This window comes from Molothrus aeneus, chromosome 1 (genome assembly GCF_037042795.1).
Source record: "Molothrus aeneus isolate 106 chromosome 1, BPBGC_Maene_1.0, whole genome shotgun sequence".
Lineage (NCBI taxonomy): Eukaryota > Metazoa > Chordata > Aves > Passeriformes > Icteridae > Molothrus > Molothrus aeneus.
In genome coordinates, this window is record NC_089646.1 from 76,010,949 (window position 1) to 76,028,122 (window position 17,174).

Below are 17,174 nucleotides of genomic sequence, written 5' to 3' on the forward strand. Positions count from 1 at the left end.
CCACAAGCAGTCTCAGTTGGCAACACTTTATTATTGAATATGGCTGCTTTTTATACACTTTCCAATTGTTTATCCTTCTTCTATCTTTACTATTGGCCACAATAAATCAACATAATACTATTGGTGAGAAGTTATGGTGACTTAATTAACTTTCTAAAAATGTTTCATCCAGCTGCAAAGTTCTTCTATCTTTCTTCCCTCGGTCTCCTTGGCTACAGCCTTGGAGAGAGCTCCTTATCAGTTTCTTCTTACTTCTCAGCTTCTTCTCTCTCCTTTAGCTAACAGGCCCGCTGTTAGCCCCTTCCACAAAAATACATATGGTTAAGTAATTTATTATTCTTCTTTTTGAGGTCTATATCATGTCATTGCTTTTTAGCAGAACTCTATTGATTTCCGAGAAACCTATGCTTAAAAATCAATGACATAATATGACCCTAACAAAGTGTTGAATTCCATAGTGCTATAAATTGTATTTTGTTTTTAAAATGTACAATGCATCTATCTTAAGTCCTACAGGCAGTTATTTTTTTTTATACCTGGCAACCAGTACACTGTAGGGAAGACTCGAAGAGGCTTTTGTGGCAGAGAAAGTGAGCAAAAGTTCTTGCTCTAGACAGCAGGGTGAAAGAGTAGATCCCCTGTTCTTCAGTATTTTGTTTGTAAATCTTTTTTGAGTAAAAGATTTTTGAGTAAAAATTGAGTAAAGCTAAAATAAAATGAGTAAACATTTTTGATATCACTGATGGGAAACTGTTTCATAACAGATCCTAAAACAAATGCTACAGCCCTGTCTCAGACAGACACAAAGGTAATGCTAAGCAGAGGAAGAATGAGGTAATAACTAAACAATGTTCTAGAGCAGCTCAGTGCTACAATGAAAATAGCAATCTCTTTTAAACTGTGATTCTTAATATTTTTCTCTGTCTCTAGAAACTAACAAGGTGTGAGAATTTTGATGAATGCTTCAGTGTAATCCTATGTAATTTGATGTTGCATGTAAATCTCTTTTATAGGTCCCTATAGATGGAATTTATTGCGGCAAATACCTTGTCATCAGAAGGATTAATGCCTGCATTAGCATTTCTGCAATAAAATCAGAAGCTAAGTGGTGAAGGCCACAGACACCTCAAACCTGGATTCCTGTGCTCGGCATTAAGTGCTGGAGTTTTTATTACTTGCGGTGGGGAAGCCATTGCCAATGCTCACAAGGAACTGCTTATCCCTGCTTCTCTGGGTCCTGTTCGATGGAGGTCTCCTAACACCACTGCACCCACAAGCACAAGAGATTTTAGAAGCACAGCCAAGAGAAAATGTTGTCCCAGTGCCTGGGAGGAGATCATCTGCCCAGCGAGTCAAACGAGGCTGGGTGTGGAATCAATTTTTTGTGCTGGAGGAGTACATGGGCTCTGAACCTCAGTATGTGGGAAAGGTAATTTTTTACTATTTCTTTGAAAGTTCAAATTATACAGAGAGGTAATGTGATGTATTATAAATGTGTACCTGCTTCTGGTGGGACAAATCTACTGGCAGTAGGTCTCTCTGCTCACTGCTTTTACCATCCAGCCTTTCCTGTAGTCACTATATACTTTCTGTCTTTGTATGTTTATTTCCCTATTCTTGTTTTTTATATTAAACAAATACAACAGAAACAACAATAATAAAAGCAAAAAAAAAATAAGAGAGCTCTGATATAAGTTTGTGTTTCACAACTAATTTTAATTGAAACTACTGTGATAGCATATTTGATTTTTAAAACATTGTTCTGATATCAAGAGATAAGATATAAACTTTAAATCTCAAGCCCATAATGAGCAATTATTCCTGTGATTGATATGGCTATTCCAAGTCCATTTTCAGCTAATGAAGATGCATCCTTTTTGGTTTGTTTTCTTATGTCTCAGAACCGTTTACTTTTATTTCGGATTGTTCAGATTGTTTTCAAGTATTTCTAATATGTTTTATTGCTTCATAATTCAAAGTCCTGCACTACAGCTTTTATACTGTGTGTAGACATGCACAATCATACCTGCAGAGAATTTTTGCAATGCCCTCTCTCATTATATGTCCACTGTTTCTGTAAGAGGGCATAAGTAATTGACAGAAAACTGTTTGAGGGGTATGGGGGTGGTGAATTTAAACAATAGAATTTTCAGATAGGAAAGCTGAAAAGGACACCTGAAGAAAATCTTAGCAGAGTGTATAATTGGATGCTGTGTATAATTTTCAGTTTAAATAAAGGACTTTACTCAGTGAAAATAAAAAGTCAGGAATTTCTTTCCTGGTTCCCTAAATACCACTTCCCTAGACAGCAAGGTTTCAAATTCACCTACTGTAAAAATTAGTCATCATGTTTCAGTTTTTACTTTAATACCATTATGAACTTTTTTTTTTAGTGTACAAGTGGAAAATCTTTTTTTTCCCTAAATATAAATAAATCAACAGAAAATTAATTTTTCCTCCTACTCTTCCAGAAAACTATTCTGAGGATGTATAAATAAAACACAATATCATTTAGCACAGCAGCCAAAAATGTACTTGGATATTGCACATGAAGACCTTTGTGTTAAGCCCTAATATGTATTGGTCAAAGCAATTTGCAAAGCAGTGTGTTTGTATCACAAAGTTAATACAGTGAGTAAGTCTGAAGAAAGGGGGACCATATAATGGAAAAAACATACCTTTGTTCTGGCACCTCGCTGAAGATGCCAACAAGGACTCTCATCACATTTGGTACTGTAGCACAATCAATGTGATTGCTGTGCCTTTAAAGTCAAAACACAGATTTTACTGATGCATCACTATATTTTCATTAGTCTTTATTCCTTTGTGTAAGTTTTTCTTAGTAGTCATTTAGGGTCAGTTCTAAACTGTGAAAAAAATGTAAATTTTGCACAAAATTAACTATTATCAATGTACTGATGAATCAGCTTCTTCCTTTGTCCTGTTTTTGCTCTAATGGCATTAAGTTTATGAACAACTTTAGAACTAATGGAATATTTTCTTTAAGACTAACACTTACTAAAGATTCACCTGGAATATTTTTACCTCTTAAGACTTTTTTGAACTGTTACAAATTGTGCAACACTTTTCAAGTATGAGGAAAGTCAAAAAGTCAACCCCCTTTTTTTACATCAAAACACCTCCTTCTAGAATAGAGCAATTAATTCTAGGTAATAAATTTCTTCAACACCGCTTATTTTGATGTTTATCACAACTTGTCAGCTTGTATTATCTATATTAACTATTTGCTTTACTATATCTGAAAAAACCCAACAAACCCTACCAGTCTTTTTATGTCATCTTTGCCACATCTCTTACAAAAAAACAGAACACAAACAAATAAACAACACCAAGATGGAGATGTTAGTGTTTTCCCCTTATTTTCCACAAAGCTCTCAATTGCAGGTATAACACTGAAAGAGAGAAGTTCCTTAGAGAAATTGTGCTTTTAGATCCAGACAGCAAAAGCCAAGATTCATATGAATTCAAACCACTGTCAGCATACTAAAATATATCCAACAGTCACTAATCAGTATCTTTAGATCATATGCAATTTTTAAAATCACATAAAATTTTTAAGATGTAAAATGCAGTTGAGTTCTGGATTGATTGCAGAACTAAATCTGCAGAATCAAATGATTCGGCAAAATTACATGTTTATTCCAATAGCATTTATTTTCAACTTAATTGTTTTTATAATTTTATTGGTATATATTTTAAAGTAGTAATAAGTATATTATAAAGTGTAGGATATTTCATGTGACCTGAAATCACAAGGGTTTTATCTTCTTCTAGCCATGTTGTCAGGACACCTGTGCATAAACATTTCTATTACTTATTATAGAACTACTGCACTAATAATGTCACAGTAATTTATAAATAGGATTTTAAAGTATCTATTAAATCAGCTGACAGTTTCACTAAACAGTTGAGGGTGACTAGCTAATATTGCAAGCCTTTGTAAGAGAATGCAGATTTACAGAAATTATGTCTTCTGTTGTCAGCCAGGGCATGTAATTCTTTTCATGTCTGTTTTTAAACGACAATCTCAAGGAATCAGATTGCAAATCAAAATATAGCTTACAAACTGTTGGGGATTAGTCTAGCTTACAGGTGGTGATTTCAAAATACTGCTCGAAGCTTACACATTAAAAGCATTTAACCTGTTTATTAAAGTTTGGGGATCTGCTTGTGTAATCTGGAAGAAGAATAAAAATCCATCAGATTGATAACAGAAGATAACCCTCTTTGCTCAACATTCATTAAGCAGATCCAGTCTAAAAAGTAAAATTAAAGTATGATATTACCATGCGACCCATGAAAACGGACAGGGTGCTGGGAATAAAATAGGGCTCGCTCATTTACTCTGCAGTGCTTTACTTCTTTTCCTGGTACTGTGAAACTCCAGAAAGCCAGGCAAAAACAGCACATGCGGATGAAGACAAAAAGTTCATGCTTATTTTTTTGTGCAAAAGCACAGGTGTCAGTGAATGGTGACAGAAATCACCAGATGATCAAGTCCTTGAGCATAAACAAGGTCCAGCACAGTTTACACCCACAAACAAGACAGCAGTTTTAATTGACCTTGTGCAAGGATAGCTGAAGGTGGTGCAGCCCCACCAGAACACTACAAATATGTTCATAATCTTTCTTTACTGCTGTGTTTCAACAGTGACAAGCAGAGGCATCAAGATAAACTGAAAGTTCAAGAGAACAGCATGGTCAAGATCATACTAGCAAAGGTTTTGGTTGTGCTGCATGAGCCATTTTCCCTTTATATGTCTTTGTATTCCTAGTGTGTAAATGTATCATATCTTTCTTGTGTTGCACACCTGCACAATTGCTTTCAGTGAGAATTTCTTTACTGTCTGTCTTCAAGTTTGCAGAGACTGGCATATGGTAGCTTGTACTGGATGCAGACTGGGTGCATAGGAAAGATTGCAAAGTCCTCTTCAGTGTAGTGGACATTTCTATTTTCCAGTGTAGCAAAAATTAAAAAAAAAAAACCAAAACAAAAACTAAACAAAAACCAAAGAAACAAAAAGAAAACCAAAAAACCCCAAAAGCCCCCAACCAACCAAACAACAAAAAGAACCCCAACAAAAATCCCAGAACCTCAGCTTACCAGATATTTTTCTGCCAATTAATAACCTATGTTTTACAAGTTTGTTGTTTAAACCTCTGTCAAATTAATGCATGGTCACACACAAACTACTACAGATATTTTTTGTTAAGAAAAGGATGCTGAAAAATTTAATACTCACAACTGTTCTATGGCAGTACAGGGTAATGTAACAATATGGTATTTTTCATCTGACTCTGTCCTGAGAAATCCTCATCATCTTCAAAGGTTTGCCCATATATGAAGGCAGAAAGAGTGCTGATTTGGAGGAAGCAGAGCTCTATATCTATGACTAGAACAGCATGCTTTTTCAAAACCTTATAATTTATCTTCTGCATCTGAAATATGAGCATAGAATTTATGCACTTTATGGTGGATAATTTTTAATAGGATGGAATTAATGTTGACCACCTTCCATTAGGCTTAAATCAACATGTACTTCTGAATACATGCTCTTTTTTTACAGTTATTTTCCCTCTTGGGTGAGTGTCTGTATGACAAGGCAGTCTGGAAAGGAAATTATGCACTGCTTTTTTTGAATCTGGTCAGACAATTTTACAGAGCAGTGGCTATCATTCTGGCATTATTCATAAGCACTGAGTTAACTTGAACGAAAAACTAAAATTTAAGGAAAAGAAATACATGCAGTGAATTTGAAAGCTACTGCCCTTTGAAGGAAAAAAAAACCACTTAAATCTATTCATAAATGTACCCTGATTAAACTCATCTTTTTAAAATTGTATTTCCACTAGATTTCTAGTATTATGATCACAATAATATTTCATTTAAAGTTGTCAAAATGGTTTTTTGTAATTTATCAGATTCCATTCCCACAACTGAAGTAACAATATTAGAGATAGCTGTGTATTCTTTCCATTAGACATTTGCACAGTGCCATCATCAAGGAGATGAAAATTGTTTCAGGGACTGCTGCTAGTAATGTATTAATTGACTCCCATGACGCAGGACATCAGAGTTACTCATTCTGTATGATTTTAATATGAAAGATATGCTGTGTATAAGAATGAGCTTGTTCAGTACATCGAACATATACTCACCTCTGTCTGCTGACATCAAAGTGAAATCTTGTTGGGCCCTAATAGTCTTTAGATAGTAATTTAAAGAGCAATCAGGCATGATCACATTAACCTGGCTTACTAAATTGGCTTATGGAGTTTATGCCGTGCACATACTCAAGCAAAAGCACTGTCACAATCTATTACAGACAAGGAAACTGATAAGGAGAACTTAAATGGTAAAAAAGGTGTAAGAGGAATCAGAACTGGTATCAGAATTCTGTATTTCTTTTCTTGCTCTGTTGAGCTGAGACCTTTGTCTCTCCCACTTATGTCTGTCTGGTGAAAAAAGTGACGAGTTTAAAAGCTTTGCATCCTGTATATTGCATAGAGTATGTGAGACACAAAGTAATTTTGACAGTTGCACATGAAAGTGTGAGAAGGAAATGGAACCATGGAAGCACAAAACCCCCATGAGCAAGTCAGACTTGCATTTAATGTTTACTCCCGGAAGCTAACCTTTTTACAAGGTGTACAAAGACATGCAGCAGAGATGAACAACTTGCAACAGAATGTTTATTATTGATCTAGTGGCTTCACTTTGTTTATTGATTTGCTTAGGTAGCTCATAGCAGGTAATTAGGAGCATAGTAGTAGTCTCTTGCCTGTAGTCCTTACATTAATGAAATTTTTTGAGGTATTTGGAGGTAGGGCAAAAAAAAAGAAGGACCATGTTTTTACTGATTGCATGAGAGAGGAAAAAGAGTGAGATCAGGACAAGGCGAGACCAAAATAAAAAGGAAGGATCAACTTCTTGAGCTGTCACCCACATTTTAGAGGATGTAAAAGGTTGAGGTTATTGTTCTAACAGCTAAGGAGGTCACAGACTGAAATACTTCAAACTCTAAAATTTAGCAGGCTGTATTATGCAAGGATTCAGTGATCACTGTAGAAGATTCAGAGATTCCCTGTGGAAATGTTCCTGTTAGAATGAATGACAGGGTCTCACAAGACATCCAAACACAGCTGAGTGTAGGGTGCTAATGGTGCTTGCATGTCTGAAATTTGTGTTGCCAACACAGATGGAGAAATACAAATGAGCTTGGAGAAAATAAACTGCTAAAGAAGAATCTTACACATATTGTAGTTTTATTTGGAATGCTTCTGTATAAATGGCTTCATCTGGGCAGGAAGTTTATTTAAACAGGGAAATATGGGAAAAGATACTTTAAAAATATTTAGAAATTCTTCAAAGGACTTGAGGAGAACAGACAAATCAAACATTGTCTCCTCCTTTAATCCAAGAAAATGTGAAGATTTTTTTTTTTTAAATCTAAATATGGAGTTTGGTTGAGAATTTCTGATTCACCTGGTAGACATATTGTTGGTGATAGTCAGATCAGACATGGGCATGTATGGTGTATGTCAGCAATGCAAGCTGAATTTATAATTAGTGAAACATTAGACCATCAATTAAAACTCAGTTGGGATCATGAGACCTTCTTTTTGGAAAATCATCGGAATGTCAAGTAATAAATTAAATAGCATTTGCCAGACAGCAAAATGTGGGAAAGTATTAAATACCTGGAGCCATTCCTGGATCTGGATAATTATGTGTAAACCAAAATAACAAGAAGGTTCAGAAATTGAATAAAATTTATGATTACTGAGACATACAACATGTTTAAAAAAAATGAGATACTCTAATACCTCAAATGTGCTACAAAAGTATAAATTTTCATCAGGAAAACAAGAAATCATAGAAATATTAAGGAACTGCTAAGTGACAGGAGACTAGATTAAAGCTCAGGATTTCATATCTATAAGATGGATAAATTTTTTTCACAATAGGGACTTTTTTATTTCCTTTGCTCATTGTAGTAGGATGCAGATTTGGCATTCAAACAGTAATTGGAAAAAAAAAACTGCAAATTTTAGAAATATAAATAATTTATAATTTTACTTAAAAGATTGTCAAAATATGCATATTTATATAACTTGTATATTTATACAGTTTTCAACAAAAAGCAGAACTGTGGAGACGGACCTGAGGGTCCTAGTCAGTGGCAAGTTGAACACAAGTCAGCGGTGCCCTGGCAGCCAGGAGGGCCAACCCTGTCCTGGGGGGCATCAGGCACAGCATCACCAGCTGGGAAAGAGAGGGGATTGTCCTGCTCTGCTCTGAGTTGGGAAAGCCTCACCTCGAGTGCTGGGGGCAGTTTTGGGTACCACAATATAAGAAAGACATTAAACTATTAGGGAGTATCCAAAGAAAGGCCACGAGGATGGTGAAGACCTTGAGTAGAAGTATGAGGAGCAGCTGAGGACACTGGGTCTGTTCAGCCTGGATAAGAGGAGACTGAGGGGAGATCCTATTGCAGTTACAACTCCCTCATGAGGCGAAGAGGATGGGCAGGCACTGATCTCTTCTCTCTGGTGGCCAGTGACAGGACCCAAGGGAATGGCCTGAGGTTGTGTCAGGAGAGCTTTAGGCTGTATATTAGGAAACAGTTCTTCATCCAGAGGGTGTTTGGGCACCGAAACAGGAAAACATGGAAGTGGTCAGAGCATCAGCCTGACAGAGTTCAAGGAGCATTTGGACAGTGCTCTCAGGCACATGCTATGACCCTTGAAGCTGTTCTCTGCAGACAAGGACTCAAAGTTCCTTGTGGGTCCATTCCAACTCAGAATATGCTGTGATCCTGTGATTAATTTTTTCAATAAAATGCATGTTTGAAAACATAACATGAAAAACCACCATGAAAAATCGAAATTCAAAACCGAAGTATGAGCGTGAAACAGAATGCAACAAAATTAAAACTTAAATTCATTTTTTCGAACAAAATTATAAATATCCTGAAACAGAAAAACTCCCCAAAAAGTAACAAACAAAACTCAAAGAAACCCATAAACAAGAAAGCAAACAAAAAAACAAAAAAAACCTCCATAAAACAAACTCAAAACCCCACCGCTAGAATCAATCAATCATTAATAAAACATGCTTCATAGGAAAAAGAAAGAATCATTTCCTATCAGCTGTCCAGCACCAACATACAGGAGAAGCTAACAAGTTAGAAGGTTATCTTATCTTCAGTCACTGCAGTTAACATCCTTGTATGTAAGTCATAAACAGAAATGATTGGGATTGGCAGTCTTGTCAAGTGCTGCCATTAAAAGTTTGTGATTTAGGGGCCTGAAAATATTTTAACAGCAGTTGTCCTAGAGTGAAAAAAACCCTGCTCTTCTGAAGGTGAGATATCAAACCACAATTTCTGTTATATAGCATAGAAAGCAGTGGACTTGGAGCAAATATTGGTTTTATGGCAATGACCATTTCCCTCTCTCTCAGCAATGCTTCATGTCCCACAGGCTCTACATGACCTGTCTCTCTTCTCCCTCTAGAGACAAACACTCCTTAATCATTCTTTCTGTCTCCCTGTATTTGATGTCCACTGTGATGCAGACGTTACAATTACCTTACTTTTTGCATAGGATCTGTTATGTATCCTATTAAATTCTGAGGAATTAACCCAGTTAACAGCAGCTTTGAACTCCACAGCTTCTCTTCCAGTTTCAAATAGACTTTGTGTACCCAAAATCTTGTTTTTTATTTTCTACATGAGTTGGCAAAATGAATTTTCTTTCATAAATAAGCCTAACTTTATTACATAAAAATTATTTCATAAAACAGAGTAGATTACATATTTTTCTAGCCAGGAAAAAATGCAGAAAACTCAACTTGAAAAGTCAAAAAAGGTCTTAACAAAGGAAAGTGGAATGGGACAAGATTAAAACTGAGGACTTAATAATAATTCATAAAAATAACCAAATATTATTTACATGCCCCAGTAGTGGAAAATAATTTTGTAACAGGAACACTATGGTATATTTTTCTCCCTGTTATCACCTGCTTATCATTTAGTCAATCTAAATGGAGATTATAAAATTCCAAATAATCCAAATGCCTTGTAGAGGCATTTTCAGACTCAGAAACAGATGCTGCTGTTTCTAAGGGAGGAAGATGATATAAAGCATAAAAACATTCTGGTGTAAAATTAGCCTTTTCCTTCCAGTATTTTTTTAAAAACTCCAAAATAACTCAAAGATAATTTCCTTGATGTAGCTCACTGTGCAGTACCAGATGCATGTGTTCTGATGCATGTGACTGATGCATGGCAGTGATGTATGTGCCCTATACGCAGGAGAGGCTGACTAAGGAGAAAGGTGATCATATCCACACTGCTGAGTGACATGTCCCTCACCCTCCCAGCCCAGGGGCTAATCTCATAAAAGGTGAAAAAGGGAGGAGAAAAGCTGAAAGATATACTAATGAGAGAACCCAATGTCCACTAACATTGACACATACTAAAATTAAAACTACATTGGTTTTAATTTTCAATAACTAGATAAATTTAATTTTCCCCTGGAGAAGATTTTGTTTCATAAATACATAAATACATAAATACAATGGGTTTCGTCTAAATAGCTGTGTGCAGTAGTTATTCTTGTATTTACAATAAGGGAAAAAGTTGTGTTAAGAACAAAGCAAACTTGCAAAAAAATTCCTGTCTTCTAGCATCAGTTGTAATTATAAAAATTATTGCCTTGTGTGCATTGTATTTATTTTAGCTGTCAGTCCCTGAACATGTAAGTTAGAGTTGTTATTGATTCTGTTATCAATGATTGATACTGTTATGCCATTAAAACCTTGCTACTCCTTGCTAAAAAAATAGATTTCCAGTAACAGATGGATTATTCACTCCTATTGTTGTTAAAAATGCTTAATTGACCACTGAAAAAACATTACTGTGTTTCACTTTGGACACTATGATTCAGCATCAGTAAGGACTTAGACTGGGGCCTATGTTGTTTAATGTCATCATAAATTATCTTGGAAAGTGTGAGAGTATCCAGGGAAGTGTTTGCTTTTCAAATTAAGCTACTAGAGTTACTAAACTCAAAGGCTAAATGGAAAAAAATGGGAAAAACATTATGAAACAGGACTAAAATCAGACATGAAATCTGATGTAAATCAGTACATACTGTGGGAGGAGGGGAGTAATTCCAATTTCATTAATTGTTGTTCTCTGTGGAAATGATAATCTCTCTCAAATGGGATCTTGTTTCATAATAGCTGTATGCACATTTGTGTAGTGTGCGCTGAGTGCCAACAAAAGCAAATGGGATGTTAGAAATTCTTAGCAGCAGCTGAAGGAAATAGATGTTGGTAATATAGCTTTGTATCTAAATTTCTGGTGAGCCTGTATCTTCCACACTGGGAATGATTTCTCTCTAGTCTCAGACAGCATGTGTCCCAAAGAACTTGGGAAAGTACAGACAAGGAAAAAAGGTTAATCAGGATCTTTGGACTGTCTCATCAGTGAGGAATAACTGAGTAAGATAAGTTTCCTTAGCCTGAAAAAGAAACAAATCGAAGGAGATATGGTAGGTCTCAAAATTGTCTAGAACATAGGGGTGAGACTAAAGGGGGAGATTCCTGCCTTCACCAATGCAATATGTGTGGGGCACAAATGAAGCCAACAGGTTGCTCATTCAAAGCAAAGAAAAGAAAGTGATTCTTCACAAAATGGATCAATCCACAATAGGTAGTTCCATGTAGTAGGCTGCTGTGGAGATAACAGAATTTTTCATGTCGATGATAAGAGAATGAAGAAATTAATAAAAAAATCAATTTGACAAAGGCTAATAATTGCAGTCACCACCAATACCCACAAACTACTGGATACTTGGCAATTATGTGGTGATCTGCGACCCTCATGTTTGCCAGAGGCAGAGTTCTGGGTTGGAGGCCACGAGCACCCAGTGCAGCATACTGGGGTCAAGCATGCATTGGGGTCCAAGGATAGTAACAGACATGCTCCTCCACCTAGAATAAAATAACAATAAGTGTTTATATTAGTCATGTTTCCAAAAGTGACTCATTTAACTTTGTTGCATGTGGTTTGGATCGTTTAATGGGCAAGGAATTTCATCAAGTAAGAAATCAGTTCTAAACAGAAAAAAATACATTTTATTAAATAGCATTTCTCCTAGTGAAAAATATAAACATTTGTCTTTATATGTAAAATGCAAACATCTGTGGTACTTCATGTAGCAATTTACTGATTTTTTTGTGGATTTAGATGTATTAGTAATAATATTAGATTCTAAAAACATAAGACAGTAGTCCAGGTCACTATTACAAACGTAATGCCAAGAAAAAATATCTTGTTAACAAGAGGCTTGGGATGTTGTTGCAAATCTTCATGTCTTTCAGTATCTCATACTGTCAGCCATTCCACACGAACTGCTTCTTTAGTTTTCTAGTCCATGTCACTGACAGAGGATTGTCCTTAAAACATCCTTAAAAAGAGCTGAGCTTCTTCAGGCCCCCTACAAGTCTCCCTGAGGATCTCTTCTATCTGAAGTTGAGCTAAGCACAAAACACTTTTGCTATGCTGAGGATGCAGCCCACACACTCAGTTGGTGATTTGGTTTTCTCTCTAAGTGAGAGGGAACTAGCTCAGCTTATCCTCAGGCCAGCTTGGGAATGTGAGGGGACTCAATCAGGTGCAGTAAAACATCCCAGGCAAGCTCATCATCCACATGCAGCATGAATGTGACAACCCTTGAACCACAGTGGTACCCACACTCAAACTCAAACATGCTTGCAAAAGACAGACAGATACAAAGCACAAATATTCCTGTATGTCTCCTTGCTGGGATATTTTTACCCTCTTATGCAAATCTTATGGCATTCTTATCACCTATAAGGCAGTAGGTGATTTAAATTATACTTTACAATCTGCTTCATGAAAATAAAATGACCTCTTTAAAGGGATGAGAGTTGTGATCATGTCTTGTTATTCTGACTGCCTGATAAGCTGAAAATCAAGAAGTAAATTAAAGGATTTTTTTTTTTATTACACTTTCTGCTTTACTTCTGTGGAAGAATTCCTTGTTCATCTTGCAATCTTAAAAACCTTCAGAGTTCTGTATGTGTTTGCATAAAGTCTTCATATACAAAATCCCATATACACTGAGGGAGAGTAAGTGTTTTATGTGCTGGTTCAATAAGAATTTAGGTCTGTCAGGAATGTGTACACCAGCCTTTTGGTTTTTATTTAATTTTTGGGTCTTCAAAAACCCTTTTTTGGTGTTCAGTTCAAGTTTTCCTTTACAGAAGCTTAAGGTGAGACAAGATGAGAGAATTTTCTGTTCCAATATCCTAGAGGATAATGTCAATAAATGAGTTTTAATTAGTAAATCCTTTTCTATGTCACTGTGGCAGTAGGTAAACCATATTCCCTGATGATTATTCTATAACATTCAGCAGAGATTGTTCTATTTAATTTTTTTCTCATAGCACTGTTTTTCAGGAGTGATGTCTGAGCAAGATGTTGATCACAGCTTATTCTGAATTTTTTATGTTTTCTTGTACCTCGGTGTCACTGTAAAATTACTACTTTGAAGAGAGTACAGGTTTATAGTGTTTCATAATGCAGGATCCAAAGATATTTTCTTGAGTGTGTCAGGTTGTAGATTTGGATAGTCAACAAGAGGTATTGTGTCAAAGCCCATCACCCTATAAATATGTATGTATTACTGCTGATGTGAATTAAGGATTCTAATGAAAGAGTGAGATAGGACAATTTAATTGGTGTGACAATGTTGTATTTTTCTTACTATAAGAATTGAAGCATAAACTGTGGAGGAAAAAGCTAAGGAAAAAAGCTTCCTTGACATTATTAGTGCAGTATATATTTTCTAGAAACCAATAGTACTTTTCAGCAGTGTCATATAAGCCAGTTAATAGCTCTTGCTTGTCAAATCCAGCTGTATCAGCCCAACAGCAGGTAACTGCTTCTAATTTAATTGATGCCAGTATTAGAGTCCAAGAAAATAATCAATGAGTGTTTGCAGAATCAAGAGATTCCTGTGCAAGCCAAATGAATTCTGGCAGACAGCATTTGTGCAGATTAAGAATCATTGTATTAAACTTCAGAATCTTATCAGTACAACTGAAAATTTCTTTTCAGTTGCTGTGGTATTTTTAAAAGTAAAATATTTACTTATTTTGAGTAATTTATATGCTAATAGACTAATTTGATATTATCAAGAAGTTAAAAGGCAGTAACAAGTGTATGATTCATATTAGAAAAAGAACTTGAGCTGTTGTTTTTTTTTTTTTGTATAGCAAAATACAGAGCCAAAAATAAGTCAATCTTTCGATGCAAACAAGATTGGGTTTGGTTCTTTTTTATGTACTATTTTATGTACTCTATTCACCATTTTGACATGTTTATTGCACTGTCATATCTGAAAGCTATTGTAAGGCCTGGTTCTGAAGCGCACTTGATCATTCCTTCTTCAGCAAGCTGTCTCCTACCAGGTGAGTCTGGTAGCAAATATAGCATAACTTTATTACCCAGGGTAGTAAAATCAGGTATACTAAAAACTAAAAAATAAATTAATGTCTAACCTATTATTTTGTTTTGGAGCAACACTTTTTAAAAAGAAATTTTAATTGATCCTACCAAAAAAAAAAATGTTCTGTCCTCTTTGCTGATTAACCTGTCTATAAAGTTGAGTGATTGAAAGACATGCTTTTATGGGCCTCATCACATAGGCACCTGAACATTTCAGTCACTATCCTTGCAGTGGCTCTGTGAGGCAAGAAGGTAGCAGCTCTCTTCCCTAAGTAGGGAGTCGAAGCACAGGAAGATGGAATTATTTGCTTGAATAATGTACAAATGAAATTGATACCTTAAAAACTAGAAAGTTGATCCTTCTGGTTTTTCTAATTTTTGTTAAATGTGGGGCTTTTTATATAAATAATGGTTTATAGTTTGATATTGTCTGGATTGATAAGTAGGCAGTGGTGTCTCTGTTGAAGGACACAGTAACAGGGAGCTGGGCAGATCTGCCTACCTGGAAATTAAATAAAGGATTACTGATTAAATTTTCCTACATCCAGCACTGCAGTGCTCTTTAGATTAAATAGTTAGCTTCCAAGTCCATTCCTAGTCTTGACATTAATAATGTCAAATTTGTAACTGCAAGGTAGAAAGTAAGGTAAAGTAAGCTCAAGGGGAAGAGGGAAGGGGATTAAAGGTCAGTGCTGCCAAGTCCTCCCGAGCCCACAGTATTCATGGATCATCAAAATAGATGACAAAATTATGAAAATAACTGGCAAAACAGGCAGCCAAGAGTCTTGTGTTCGTAACAGTCTGTCTGCCTTGTGCTTTATGGGTATTCACTTGTGTTCCTTGCAACAAGATTGTTAACAAGTTTCTTCGGGGAGCCCAGCCAGCCCCAGAGACTGATTCTGAAGTAATGGCTTCCTCAGTGTATTAAATAATTCTGACAGGCTGCTCATTTTCTTTAATTATCTCCAAGTATTAGTGGTTAAAAACTTGTAAAAAGTAATGGTATAAGTAATTAGCCTATTGACATTACTTTTCCTATAGGCTATACAAGATAATATGTCCTGAATTTGATGACATTTTATACATTGTACAGATAATTGTGTATTATTGAGAAAAATGTAAAACTGGGGAAAAAATAAAACTATTTTTTGGGAGAAAAAAAAAGGCATGTGAAATCCTTCATCCTAATATCTAGGACAGGAACCAAAGGTTATTTTATTCTGTGTGTTTGTGGGGAGTCTACTCTCATGTCTATTAGTGGTGTACAAGTCCATATGCTGAGTTAAACAAGAAGGCAGAAATTATTTGCTCCAGTAATTTATCTCCAGTGTTACTTTCCAGTAATGTAACTCAAACTGTAGGAAAAAAATAAAATATAAAGATAAATATGAGTAAATTTATTCAAGGACTTTTCAAAGCCATTGATATTCTTTTATGACAATGTCTAAAACCACCCTGAAAGTCATTCTTAGTCTTAATGTTCATTAATGTTATACACTAAAGGACAAGATGAGCCTAAAACAATGCCTACAAAGTAAATAAAGACATTTTTCTAAATGTCGTCAATACCCCACACATTTTGACTGAATTTATTAAGAAAAAACATTTTCAGAAATTGTGTTTCAGATTCAAGGATTTTTAAGTAAATTTTCATTTTATCCTGTTAAATTCCAGTCCACTTTATACCACCACAAATTTTATAATCAGCTAATGAGAGCTCTATATCTTTACTTAAAGATACAATGCAGACGTAAAGTTCACTTCCATTCTGGGCAATGTCCAAAAAATAAATGGGACTTTTCTTTAAAATTTCTTTTTGATTATTTCAAAATTAAAGTACTATACTTCCTAAATTATGAGGTCATAGCTGTGTTTCAGAATCATTACCAGATTGCTGGCAGATCTCCATGAGTGTTTTCATTCTGAATTAAAGGGCACTTTTGAGGCAAATCTTTTGATCATTCAGACTTACTGTAGTTTTGCTCACATCAAGAGAGGTCTTGGAGAGTACAAACAAGATCACTTCTTGATAAAAAAAGCTGAGAGGATGCACTACATGAATTGGCACTTAGTCCACTGAACCAGATGAGATTTTGTTCACAGTAGAAAACCCTGAGGTGCATTTATTGCCTGCATCATTCCTCTCCATCAGCTGCTTCATTCTACAGAACATTCTCACTGGTTCACGTTACCTGCTAACACAGGTACAGCTTGTGTCTAATAAAAAATAGATACAGAGACACTACCCAAGGCTAGGTGAGTCCTGGCATATTTAGTCAGACATCTTTCCCTAAATTTTGGTTAAATTTTCCAGTGTTTTTAAGATAACCTACTGAGCAGAAGGGATTTATACTGCTAATGTACTAAGGTGGGGAAGTAAGTAAGCAAAATAGTAGTATAACGCACGAGTATATAATCTCAATTTTGGAGTAACTTTTAGTGATATTTATATTTATGGTCCTTACATGCCAGAATATGTAAAAAATTCAAGTTTGTAGTGTATATCTTTCATGACTTACAATCCTTGAAAAATCTGGGTACTAAAAATAAGTCTTTACATTGTTTGTGTAAAATGCTATTGATGTAGAAGAAATTAACTTCCAAGTT

At 35.4% G+C, this 17,174-nt stretch overlaps 1 protein-coding gene across 2 annotated transcripts in view; it reads left to right on the top strand.

The window, feature by feature from the left end:
* Positions 1 to 17,174, top strand: part of LOC136562576 (cadherin-12) — a 527,265-nt gene that overhangs the window by 370,230 nt on the left and 139,861 nt on the right. For both annotated transcript variants that reach the window (XM_066559495.1, XM_066559505.1), the window contains exon 3: positions 1,014 to 1,429. In XM_066559495.1, the coding sequence (XP_066415592.1) occupies positions 1,199 to 1,429 (231 nt within the window). In that variant the 5' untranslated portion in view covers positions 1,014 to 1,198. The remainder of the gene's footprint in view (positions 1 to 1,013; positions 1,430 to 17,174) is intronic.